General features: G+C 37.0%; 1 protein-coding gene and 1 long non-coding RNA gene across 2 annotated transcripts in view; both read left to right on the top strand.

Moving 5' to 3' along the window:
• LOC107661239 (uncharacterized) lies at nt 1-12310 on the top strand. The gene is made up of 3 exons (XR_001631085.1): nt 1-78; nt 152-265; nt 11980-12310. It is a non-coding gene; the product is annotated as an uncharacterized LOC107661239 (long non-coding RNA).
• A 6-nt stretch (nt 12311-12316) lies between these two features.
• LOC107661237 (PDZ domain-containing protein 2-like) overlaps nt 12317-13564 on the top strand; it is a 61555-nt gene continuing 60307 nt past the window's right edge. The window contains exon 1 of the mRNA XM_016450738.1: nt 12317-12877. Coding sequence (XP_016306224.1) covers nt 12372-12877 — 506 coding nt within the window. The 5' untranslated portion in view covers nt 12317-12371. The remainder of the gene's footprint in view (nt 12878-13564) is intronic.

The raw sequence follows: 13564 nt of genomic DNA, 5'->3' as shown, positions 1-13564 counted from the left end.
TTGCGTGCATGTGTTAAAACTGAGCCTTTACTGTTACTGCTGCCTCTTTTGTGAAAGAGTTGTCAGAGTTGACCAAAAGTGAGGAGCTTTTTCAGCTTTTTTTTTTTTTCCAGCTCAGCTGTTCTGTGTGCATGTGGTACTTTTTCCCCAGATCACTGCAGGACTCGACTTGAGAATCGCAGCGGATTTCATTGATTTGGATTAAAATTTCTTCTGGTCTTGGAAATACAGTCCGCTAACACGTTTTAATGCAGCTGCACGGATGGTAAGTTTTAGTTTATATAGTTTATAGCTTCACTGATGGTTTTTAAATAATATTTTCATGTCGATATAAAGTTGTTGCATATTGTTAAAACTAATCGTGGTAGTGGTATATTTGTACCACTATAGAACAGAGTATATTTATGCATATGACTCTATAGAACAGAGGCACGCGAAAGCGAATGTCTGGCGAATATCGAACCTAAAACTAACTTTACCGCGCTCTAAACTCCTATCGCATTTTTGTCTTGTGTCTTCATGGAGAAATGTTGACAAACGGACATCTATCCTTATTTATACATGATTGGTTATTACTACCAAACAAGAGCATGTTACTGTATCTGTTAATATAATAAAAAAATCACTCCTTTTCCTCTTTTAAGTCATCTAACTTAGATTTGTGGAGCTGCGTAGGCTAGTTAATTTGGGCACTAAGTATTTTTAAGTATTTTAGCTAAGTATTTATTTAATTTATTTATTATTTAACTCTAAACACTTGAGAAATATGGTTAAAATTATGTACATTTACATGAGATGACTCCCGTTATATAAGTCTTCTAGAAATAAACAAACAAACAAAAACAAAAACAAAACCCCTTTTATTCTGCATGGAGTGGGTCGCTCCCATGGGCGCCACCATATTGATGTCACATGACCAGTCATATCATGCAATTAACTACTATTAGTAATAATAATAATACATGTTTTTTAACAATAAAGCATATGGAAGAATGCATTGAAGAGATTAGTTAGCTATATTGTCCTTGAATCCAAAACCCGCAGACCTGACATAAATTTGAAGAGCCACTTAAAAATTATGAAAAAAATCAAATAAATTGATGCAAAATTTTGCCAGCAACCTATGGGCATAGTGATATTGCTGTTGGTGTTGTGTACTCATAGTTCTCATCCATTCACCTGAAGTGTGAGCGTGCATTACCTGTGTTTTAATGCATCTCTGTACATCCATTTGTGCATGTTACTGTTTGGCTGACAGTTATATGCTCCGTCTGAAGCGTTCACTTGTGTGAGTAAGTCTCCTCCCTTTGTGTCTGTTTCTGCTGAGGTGGGAGAATTACACACTGTTGTCAGTCATGGCATTTAGACCTCACACATTACCACTGTACCATTGTTCCTATACCTCTGGGAAAATAAAAAATATCCAATGATCTAATGTACACATTGACCTGTTTATTTTTGTGTAATGTGTACATTAAATGCAATATGCACTTTCAGAAGTACCCTATAAGGTAAGAAACAAGTAGTAAACTAACCACAATGATGAAACTTCTGAATCAGGTTCATATTGATTCATATTTTTATGTCATATTCTCAAATTCCCAGTTATGTTCAAATCTACTCTAAGAGTCATATGGAAAATGGAAAATATCCAAGCCAGAAGCCTAAACTGTTAGTGCCAGTATGCAGTATGACATGGTAAATTAGAAGGCATTTATTCATCATCCATCTTAAAGGTTATCGGGTAAAACATACTGTCATGTGATCCTTTTTGATTTGTATAGTTTAAAATTTATATGACAGTAATTTTTTTGTGCCCTGTGTACACACTAAACATAGTTGAACAGTGCATTAGAATGCTGCTGACCTGCTTGGTTTCTCCATTTAGTCACTTCAAGGCTATAGATCAGGGGTGGCAAACTCCGGTCCTGGAGAGCCGCAGCCCTGCAGAGTTCAGCTCCAACCCTAATTAAAACTGACCTGCCTGTAGCTTCCTAGTAACCCTTCAGAACTTGATTAGCTTGTTCAGGTGTGTTTGATTAGGGTTGAAGCAAAACTCTGCAGGGCTGCGGCTCTCCAGGACCGACGTTCGCCACCCCTGCTATAGATCATGAAAAGACCAATTCTTCTTAATGCTTCATACATTAAATATCTTAGCACACATGAACCCTCAGCAGCAGCCTGGTGCACTGAAGCAGAGTGGTCGTCCTGGAAAAAGTGAACAGCAGTGTGTATAGTCTAAAAAAAGACCGTAATGGTGCGTCTCAGAGAGAATGGTGAAACTGGGAGCAGGGGAGTGTCAGTGGCTTGTGGTACAGTTGTTGATTTTGGGTTAAGCTGGACAGTATCTGGCACACCGCCCAACTGCAATGCATGACTCATCCAGCGGGGAGACCACAAGAATGAGCCAACCCGCCCCGTCTAGATCAAATTCTCTTCCTGAGGATTACATCTGTACATCTCACGCTGCACTGTTAAGCAAAGAATAAGGAAAGACAGCCCGTTTCATAGAAAAGATTGCAGCTTCTGGATGTGATGTAGAGCAAGGGTCTCCAACTGAGGGTCCGCAACCCCCAGGAGGTCCGCCAATTAATGTTTGATCACAAGTCATTTTTCGTTAAAAAATGTAAACATGGGTACATAACAAACATAACAGTCAATTTTAAATATAAGCAGCCTGAAACGAAAGCAAGAGCACCCTCAGTTGATACTGCAATGATGTTATATTGTTTTTGAGTTTGTGCTTCGAGAATGTGAAATGTTCCTATTTACAGCATGTTTTTGCAGCGGTGAGAAATGTAGCCAATCACAGACATGGTTGTTGATCTCTTGAACGCACTGGCCAATCAGAGATGTTTAAGTTAGACTCCACTAACCACTCACTACAGAGTTTTTATTCAGTGTTGAATTACGCTCACTTTCGTGAATCCTCTCTCATTAACAAACAAAGACACGACGTAAGATTCATTATGCAGTCTAGACAACTTTATTGATTTTAATGGAACGTTGTGAAATCTCAAACTGAGATGAGTGACAGCTTTTTAGTGACTGTAAAGTGAGCGGTCTTTCACACTTTCGAGGATATAGCTATAATCCGTTGAATACAAGTATTGTTTTTCATGCTGCTACGAGGACCGACGGCCGATTACACGCTGCAAAGTTTTGGAAGTGACATCTACATATAAATGCGTGATTCATTCTGAATCTGCAATTGATATTGTGATGCTAGCACGGGACAAAAATATGGCTTGTCAAAATCAATAATCAATGTAAATGTAGACTAATAGATTACTAGAAAAATATTCGTATCAATATATTTTTAAATTCCATTCCAATTTTTGTAAAGGTAATGCTTTTTAAATAATCGTGAATGTCTCACTGTACATTGCTATTCTTGTCATTGTGGAGCCCTTGCTTACACATTATATCTGCACTTTATTAGAAAACCCTCGCTCAGTGATTTGATTCTTAATTGTCCATCTCACAGTAAAATTACAATGTTAAGTTTTAGTAAACTTGAAGCTAAAGTTTAACAAAATGTTTATTTGTCCTTCTGACGGTAAAATTAAAATGTGAATTTTTAATAAACTTAAAGTTCAGATAAGTGTAAATGTCCATCTGACTAGTAAAATTAAAATGTATGACTGCAAATCCATTAAAATAAATTACAACTACTGCAAACAACTAATGAATTGTGATTTTTATCTCAACTTGTTTTTTTTTTATGATGCATTTTAACAAGTCATATACAGGCATGTGAGACAACAATAATGTGCATAGTTCTGATCTACTGTCATAACATAATATACATGTAACATAATATAATTTATTCTTAATCATAATATGGTTAGTTTCTATTAATATTGAAGGCTATATGCTTAATGTGTAGCTCTGCTTGACACATTTTGTATTGGGGTCCCTGCTCCATGTCTCGCCTAAGTTGTCCTTGCCCTGAAAAACATTGAAGACCTCTGATATAGAGCATCTAAACATTTGTCTTTGCATGGCTGACATTAGATGCTTTACATACAGTGGGTACGGAAAGTATTCAGACCCCCTTAAATTTTTCACTCTTTGTTATATTGCAGTAACTTAAATGATTTTAGCAAATGGCTGCAATATAACAAAGTGAAAAATTTAAGGGGGTCTGAATACTTTCCGTACCCACTGTACATTTTGCATGTGTGGTTATCTGTTTAACGAAGGACGGTCAAAGTTCAGAATTGAATGGATGGAGACACATTTGAATGGATCCCTGCTGGTATGAAATTTAAATATTTATTTTTCTCTTATAAAAATGTATGTGTATAAAAAAAACTATAGCAGACTATTAACATCCAAGGATGTGCAGGAGTTTGAGTTTGACATCTACTAAACCATACTTTTATTTCACCCTTGCAAAAACCAAAGTTTCTGCAGAGCGCTTTGCATCAGTATTATGTCACGTCTTTTATAAGTGCACCCACTTTTTTCCCCCATGTGGCTTCCCTTGCCTCCCTGAAAAGAATGGAGATGACCCTTGGAGGACGGAATGTGCTGGCAGGTGTGTGGAAGGTTCCAGACTGTATGACTCCAGAGACTGCTACCTCAAGTTAAAGCAAAACCAATGAACGCAGACAGTAACAGAACACGTTTACATTTATATTTAATAATTTAGCAAATGCTTTTATCCGAAGCGACTTCCAAATGAGTAGAACAAAAGAAGCAATCAGACCAACAAGAGAGCAACAGTGTACAAGTGATGTGACAAGTCTCGGTTAATCTAGCACAGTACACATAGCAGGGTGTATTTTTTTTTAAATAAATGAGAAAAAATGAATAGAATAGAATAGAATAGAATAGAATAGAAAAGTGCTAGTATTAATTGGTCAGGTGCTGATGAAAAAGATGTGTCTTTAGACATTTTTTGAAAATGGTTAAAGACTCAGCTGCTCGAATTGAGATAATTTATCCTAATCAAATGAAAAGTAAACCCTTTTATTTTTTGGCAAACAAAGTGCTGCACAATTAAAAAGTGCTGTTAAAATTAAAAAGAAAACAGATGTGATTATTCCTTTAAAAATAAAGATGTATTAATATTTATTAGCAGTAGTAGCATTGATTCTTAAGACTGCTAAATAGTAATATATTCTGACAGTTTCTTAACGTTAAACGAAACTTTTATTTTGACGGGTTGCCGTGAAGAACTTCCAGGTGCTGTGTATGTGATATGACAGTAGTTTTCTCAAATGAAACGGTAAAATGCTAATGAAGTGACTCTCAGAGCAGCTGGAGATGACATTCGTGTTCATATCATCATATAGTGAGATGGCAGAAGCTGAAAACACCGCGGGCGTCATCCGCGCTTTAGTATGTGTGTAGTAAACAAAACAGTGCGCCGCGCCATCCGCCATTAATTCATTCATTGCGGAAATCATGGTGCCTTTGTGTGATATCAAATGCTTCCTCAGATTTATAGTATTACTATAGCACTTCACCTGAGCATTGCGAATCACACGTATGGCCATGATAAGCGCTGAATGAATGACAGGCTTTCTGTTGTAACATCGCGCAAGGTAAATAAGGGTGACATCTAGTGGAGAAGACTAATGATAAGATTCATGTTAATCAGTTTAAATGTGTGCTGAAATAAATCCCAGAAAAGATCGATTCGCGGCTTTTGAGAATCGATATCAAATCGACGTCATTTTAAAAAACGATTAATCGAAAAATCGATTTTTTTGCCCAGCCCTAGTCTTTAGACGTTTTTTTGAAAATGGCATGGTGCCTCATGCATAACATTATTCTGATGTAGCTCTATTAGTTTTATTACAGTAGTCATTAAAAAGGTGCATAGTAGGCTACCAGTTGGATTGGGTTAGTGTTTATTATTAGAACTCCTTACTTGTTTTAATTGATGGAGAGGCTTGTTTAGTTTCATTATGAAGGAGGACTTTAATCCAAAAATAAAAGTCATTCTTTATATTAAAAGCAATCATTATATCTTGCTTAAAAGAGAATGAATAGGTCTTTCACGGAGTTTTTATCTAAAAGTTAGTTTTTTTGTTTTTGTTAAAAAATACAGTAAAAAAGTAATACTGTGAAAAATGTGAAATAACTGATTTCTATTTTAATATATTTAAAAAAGTAATTTATTCCTGTGATGGCAAAGCTGAATTTTCAGCAGCCATTACTTCCGCCTTCAGTGTCACATGATCCTTCAGAAATCATTCTAATGTTCTGATTTGGTGCTTGTCAATGTTGAAATCAGTTGTGCTGCTGAATATTTGAATGGAAAGTTGTAATACATTTTTTTTTCCAGGAATGTTTGATGAATATAAAGCTCAAAAGAACAGTATTTATTTGAAATAGAACAAAATATTATTCATATTTTTTGTAACTTTAAATGTCTTTACTCTCACTTTTGATAAATTGAATGTGTCCTTGAAAAGAAGTGTTCAGTTCTTTAAAAAAAAAAGAAACGTTTTTTACGTTAGTATGTGAAAGTTAAACTATAAGAATATCCTCCATTTCTTTATATAAGAATAAGTGTGAGTATAGCCACAAGGTTTTAGAATCAGTTAAAATGGGGGTTCAGTAATCTGTGGCCATATGGCCTCCTGGAGGAAGGAGGGATGTGTTGGATAGCTGGGAAATGGAAACAAAGGTTGGTAAACAAATACAACACTCATCCGACAGGGACATTAATCCTGTTCAAATATTCTGTTTGTTCTGTTGTTAGGGTTAGAGAAGAGAAGATGGGGGTGGTGAAAGTGTAGTGGTTAAAACATTCTGTAAATGCAAGGTATTAAAATAAAACGTCTGTGCTGTGTTTTTTATTTTATTTATTTATTTTTGCTAAATATTATTCAAATGCACTTTTAATCCTATTGAATTCCAGGCTAGCTTTACTAAAGAGGTCACACACAAGTGTGGCGAGTTTACTGAAGTGTTTACGGTGTGACGAACCCAAGTCCAGTATTTTAATGTGCTATGGTACCTAATTTATGAGATAAAACGCACGTTGTGTCTGCAAACAGAGACGGGCTTTAATGTCATTCTCTCATCTGTTGTTGCTGAGGAGTGTCATACTGTTGTCAGCTGAACAGCTGTCTGTTGGTTAAATCATCTTCGTCTGAACTCCTGGTTAGTGTGTTTTGTGTCCAATCTTACTATGTTGGGGCTCCATTGCTATTTTTTTGGGCTGTGTTGTTTATTAAATGGTCTGTAATCATAATCTGATTCAAAATTCAATCATCTGTATGGAGTGCCACAAATGCTTTCCATTACTGATTTAATGAGAGTAAATAAATCAGATGATATTTGCTGCAACTGCCACATTAAAGGGGTCATATGATGCTGCTAAAAAGAACAGTATTTTGTAGAGGTCGACCGATGTATCGGTTTTGCCGATTAATCGGCACCGATAGTTGATTGCTGGAACTATCGGTTATCGGCAAAAATCCATGCCGATAGTTTTCCGGGTTGCGTCCATTGCTGGAGCAGCTGAGAAGGGTCTGCTGTCATTATACAGTGCGAGAGCGGCCTCTAGTTTGGATTTGAGACTTTAGTCTTTGCAACTTTACAGATCTTCTTGATGCACCAAGAGCTTGTAACACTCCAAAGAAAAAGGAAAAATTTAAATCGCATCATATGACCCCCTTAAATTTGAAAATGCAATAGAATAGACTGAAAGCATAGCCATATATAATGATTGCTTTTCTTTGTCTGTCACTCATTGTAGACCACTATTTAGACTTTTAATAATCAGATGCTGGAGGAATTAGATAGCTAATGCACTGGAAGGTCTTTGAGTAAAGCTGTTGTGAAGTAGTTGGCTGCCGAAGAAACTAATTGATACTGAGTGATTGAGTAGCATGAAGCCATTAAAGCCACATTCAGCTATTGTATAAAGGTGCATTCTGTTGGCTGTGGCATAAAGTGTCAGTACGATCATGGAAAATAATATGCTGCTGTAATGCTGTCAACAAGCCTTGTAAAAACCATGAACAGGATCACGAAAACCACAATGCCATTATATAAAAATATTTAATAAATGCATATTATAAAAACTTAGTAAATGCATATAGATTGTTTTTTTTTAACCACTTGCCATAGCACTATTTAATTGTAAATGTAATTATAAATATAAATGAAAATTTTAAATATAGCTATAAAATATAACTAATTTAAACATATTTTAATAACATTTGTTAAAACATATGTATGTGTAAAAATATAAATAAAAATTCTATTATATTTATTATATTTATAAAGATTTTTCAAAGTTGTAAATAAAACAAAAATGATTGGATGGGTTTTACAAGAAAATACTATTTTAGAATTTCTACATTAAAATTATAGGTTTAATTCAAAGTGTTGCTTGCCATTTCTTTGTACTTATTTACGAACTTTAGCAGCAATTTCTGAGTGACAATTGTAAAAAAGTAAATCCTACAATTTTTTTTTCACTGGATATTCCTCCTCTTCACCTGCAGCCCTCGCCCTACATATTTGGTCAGTTGTGGGGTAACCCCTCCACCCACTGTCAGGATTAGAGCTACATGCCCTGAGCATTGTCCATCTGCATTCACATTATTAACAAACAGCACTGTGGGGATTTCCTCTAGACTCAACATGCTTCTCAATGTGCTACATCTACTCAAATAAGGACTTTAAATGCTTTAAATGTAGTCTCGGTTTCTAGTTGCTTGTAGACACTTTGAAGCTACAATTTGTTGCTCTATTAACCAGTCTTTGTTGGCGATCTGACAGTAGCGTGCGTGAACTAGGGTACAATCATACAACTACAATGTATCCTGTACTTCTAGTGCCTCATTAACTAACAAAACATACTGTTTAGCATTACAAATAGCTCAGTCCCATGCATGAATAGATGTATGTTGTTGAGAAAGATCTATTTATTTTGGCAACTCAAATATATTTGAGTTATAAATAATGAAGCCCATTACTTTAGTCGTAAAGAATCACATTTGCCAGATCAAAGAAGAGTTGCAGTCCACCCCATAATCGATGGCTGTAGATTATAAAGCACTGACGTGGGCCTGAGGGCAGAACCTCATGCTGGAGTGAGTCCGTTTACGGCTGCTCTCAGCAAGACCTCTGTGATTAGTGGCAGTATGGCCCTTCTTTAGAAAACTCAAGTTAATTCATGTTTCCACATTTGGCATCCAACTTTATTATTTGTCAGTCAGTGTTCTCCGACCGCAGCATTCATTTTTCGAGGTATTCCTCTTTTTCATGAATCACTTCACAGTGTGAGCTTGCTTGATTTGTTTGTGAAGTCTGCGTATGCGAAGTGGAGGAAAGTTTCAGGATGAAAACATCCACGTCCATGATAAACGCTTCTATTAAATGACGAGAGAGCTCAGTAATGTGATCCTAATGGATAAAACAAAGAGGAGTTGAAAGACCACCCTAACAGAGTGACAAATTCGGTTGAACTCTGGAGTTCAGCATTGGAATGGTGTTTCTCTTTGAAATATTCTCTCATTTCTTTCTTTTTATTTTGAGTGTATTTACAGAGCTCTGAGCTCAGGCAGTTCAGCTTCCTTTATGTCATTGTTTGGCTAAGCTGGAGAAGTGTTTTGTTCTGGTCTAATTGAAACAAAGTTACTGTTTTAATAAATCTAAGAGACCCAAGCACAGACTTTAACGGTCATTATTAGCCATATAAGACATCTTTAAACTTTTTTTATTGTTCTTTTTAAAATCTATGTGTGACAGGATGTAAGGCCTGATTTTGATGACATTAAGTATTTTGTTGTTTTAATATGAAAGGATGTTTTATTCTAACCATGTGGAATTCATGGTTTTGCAGCCATAATCATCCAGTTGTTGATCGCATTTTGTCTGTGTTTTTACTAGTGACACGTGGTTTCCTCGTCACACTATCAAATGCAGTTCTTGTATTATTGTGTCTCTGCAGTGGATAGAGCTGAGTACAAAGCTTTAATCCCTTTTGTTGGGCCTTAAATATGGGTCAGTTCAATGGAGAACAACAGCTTTCTTTCTTCATCATGAGGTTGTTCAAGGGGATGTTGTCGTTGGCAGAAGCTCTTCTCAGTGCCAATGGCTTAAGAATGTTTGCAGACACTTTACAGTCACTGGACAGGAGGAAGTAGCACCTGATGAGTACCATTCACTTTATGGGGGGGAACAGTTCCCCCAGAAATGAAATTTCCTCACCCTTAAAATTTGGGCTCAGCAAGGATGCATTAAAATGAACAAAACTGACAGTAAAAAGACGTTTATAATGTTACAAAATATTTTTTTCAAATAAACGCTGTTCTTTTGATCTTTCTGTCCATCAAAGAATCCTGAAAAAGTAATAGTTTCAATGTTTTCAACATTGATAATAATACAAAATGTTTCTTGCGCACCAAATCAGCATATTAGAATGATTTCTGAAGGATCATGTGACACTGAAGGCTGGCATAATGGCTGCTGAAAATTCAGCTTTGCCATCACAGGAATAAATGACATTGTAAAATATATTCAAATAGAAAATAGTTGCTCAAGTGTGCCAGTGTTTTATATATCTGCATTTGCTTTGTTAAAGAAGTTGTTCTTATGTGAGGAACAAAAACATCAATAATCATGAATGACCTGCTGGCAGAAATATAAACACTTGAACTGGCCATTCACGACTCAACCAAAGAGAAAATGGGGGGTCATTGTGTTTATAAGTGCCACAAAGGAGGGGTGAGACTAATCCTATTACATGTGGGTCTTTTCAGAGGGTGCGTCTGGGGTTTGCAGATCTTCTGTGTCACTGTGACAGTACACCACGACGAGAGGCATAGCGTCTATGTGCTTAAATGGAGTAAGAAATAAAATCTCAAAAAATGTGAAAAGGTAGGAGCTGATAGGATGCTGATAAATGTGTTTTAAAGAGCAATTTTTTTTTTTCAATTTTCATTTTAAAGTAATCTAGTAAATTGTAGGAAACAGTTGTAGTGTATGTAAGGACATCTCTTAACAGACAAATAAGTGTGTCACATTCCTGTGGAAAGACAAAGCTTCACTGTAAGCATGTTTTCATATGCAATATTGTAATTTTGCTTTAATTACTCATATTATCAATGACATTAGTGCATGCCTAGTTGTTGATAGACATGTTTTAGAATTGCCATTTATATATTTCATGTGAGTTATTGAGGTTAAACTCTTGAAAGGGGTGGTGGCTTCTGTCCTATTAGCTGTCATTTTACTCTTCTAGTCTGATCCTTATGACTTCAGCTGTCAGTTGGTTGTACATCCCCCCTCTTGTTGATATAGTTGTCCTAAGTAATCGTCTCACAGTTTAATCTATTTTTTTCCTAGTAATGGACATTAATGTAAAGTTGATATATTGTTAAATGTAAATGCTCCATTATCTCACTAAAAGGTTTTTGATTTCATATGGGAGGCCTAGTAGTTTGTGTGATGCTCACAGAGGCCAAAATCGTGTTATTTTGAGCAAAACCCCAGAGTAGCAATTTGATTGAGGTTTTTGTCTACAGCATATACTTAAATATGCCAGAAATGTGGTCTGCAAGTCCAAGAGTTTGAGCTATACCATCACAACATCTGGCTGGCAGTTTCAGCATTTATTGTCAGGTTACATTCCACAAGGTTAAGGTGAATAAGTACTGAAAGGAAGTTTGCTTTTCCTTTCTGTCTGCTCACTGTGCATCGAATAATCTCAACTGCATTGATTCTGCCTCAACTGAATGTCTGTATAAACAACCAAATGACACATCTGTAAAAAGGCCATAAGACTGTTATTGGAACCTTTTCCAGTTCATGAATTCTGTCAGTCAAATAAAATAGCTGGTATATAGGAAGCTTTCTTTGTTGTCATACTTAAGCCAATTTCTGTTCCTGTCCGTACTGTGGTTGAGTAGCAAATGAGCCATGACTGCAGCGCTTTAACATGAGTTCATGCCTGCTGACTTGCTTTGTAATGGCATTTCTATTTATTTTCTTTCTGATTAGGTGGACGTCTGTGGCGCCTGTGAGTCAGGATAGATCTCGACTCCCAGCGATCTGCAATTTTCCACTTTAATGGTATTGGAAATCAGATTTGGCACACACCAAGACAACCCGCTAATGGCACACGTTCTCTTGTTACCCCTCAAAGCATAAACGTGCCCTACTTCCTCAATCTCTGCTCTTTCCTTTTGTTTCTGCGGATGACATCATGGACCTCTGTGGTCTGAGTGTATTATCGATGGGCGGCAGCGCTCTGGATCTGAAGTCTGTGAGGTCACTGTGTCATTTTGAGAGGAATGTGAAGCCATTTTAATGCGCCTGATTACAGCCACCACTGGAGAGCCTTGACTCAACATGCAGGGGCAGCCCAGGCAGGCCCAGCAGCAGCAGCTAGGATGCCTATCACCCAAGAAAATGCCCTGAGCCATCTACCTCTGCTGGAGAACTGGCTCTGGGCACGACAAAAGGACAGAGATGAGGGCAATGAGCCTAGGACTAGCGCAGGCGGTGTTTGCCAGGCTGCCATCCGTAAGCTTGTGGAATACATCCAGCTAAACTTTGCTGAAGTTGAGAGTCCTTTGTACAGTGGCAGCCAATTCAGAGAGGAAATCGATGCTGAGGTGAGGGCAGTCTACCTGAGCAAGTCTGAGGAAGATGGACCGGAGTTCGGGCTCAGCTTTGGAAATATTCCGATTTTTGGAGACCCCGAGGGGAAGAAGAAAGGGGTCAGGAGGAGGCGCAGGAAGGGCGATAAAGGCCCTGTCTTGGACGTCGGGTGTATTTGGGTGACTGAAGTGAGAAAGAATAGCCCAGCAGCCCGTTGTGGAGATATTAAACTGCGAGATGAGCTTCTGTCACTGAACGGACAGCTGATGGTTGGGGTCGATGTCACCGGAGCCAGGTAAGATGTCTGGATTTGTTTACAGTTACCATATAATAGCTTGAGCTATATGATCTATTCTGTCTTTTAAAAATTGGTTTGGTTATTTTAAACTTAACATGCATTAACAGTATGGCATTCCCTATATCTACAGTATATGCATTTTCCCTCAATTTGTAAAAGCCCATGGGAAATGAGCCTGCTAAGCTTCCGCTGTAAATGTAATACTGAAAACGTGTCTACAAAATACATACATGTAAAGCCAAAATTATTTTCGGTGGTAACTGAAATTAACCACAGATGACAGACTGATTGTGAATGAACTTGCTTGGAAGAAATGGCTACAGTGACAGCTTTGTGCATTGCCAAATCTGTGGAGGATGTCATAAAGTTTTAGACTGAAGAGTTGCAGAAAATCTGTGTTGATGAAAAGCTAGTGATTAATTAAATCATAAAACTGAAAGATTAAAATAAACAATTTAAAAATAAAAATCAAAGGCCTGGTTTCACAGACAGTGCTAAGACTACGCCAGGATTAGGCCATAGTTCAATTAGAACTTTCAGTTGAATTTTCATAGTTCAAGTTTCTTTCAGTTGAAACCGCTCAGACTTAATTTTAGTCTGGGACTAGGCTTAAAGGGGTCATATGATGCTATTTAAATTTTTCATTTCTCTTTGGAGTGTTACAAGCTCTTGGTGCATAAAGAA

This window comes from Sinocyclocheilus anshuiensis, unplaced genomic scaffold (assembly GCF_001515605.1).
Source record: "Sinocyclocheilus anshuiensis isolate Anshui unplaced genomic scaffold, SAMN03320099.WGS_v1.1 scaffold1365, whole genome shotgun sequence".
Lineage (NCBI taxonomy): Eukaryota > Metazoa > Chordata > Actinopteri > Cypriniformes > Cyprinidae > Sinocyclocheilus > Sinocyclocheilus anshuiensis.
This window is presented reverse-complemented; position numbering and strand designations above follow the sequence as displayed.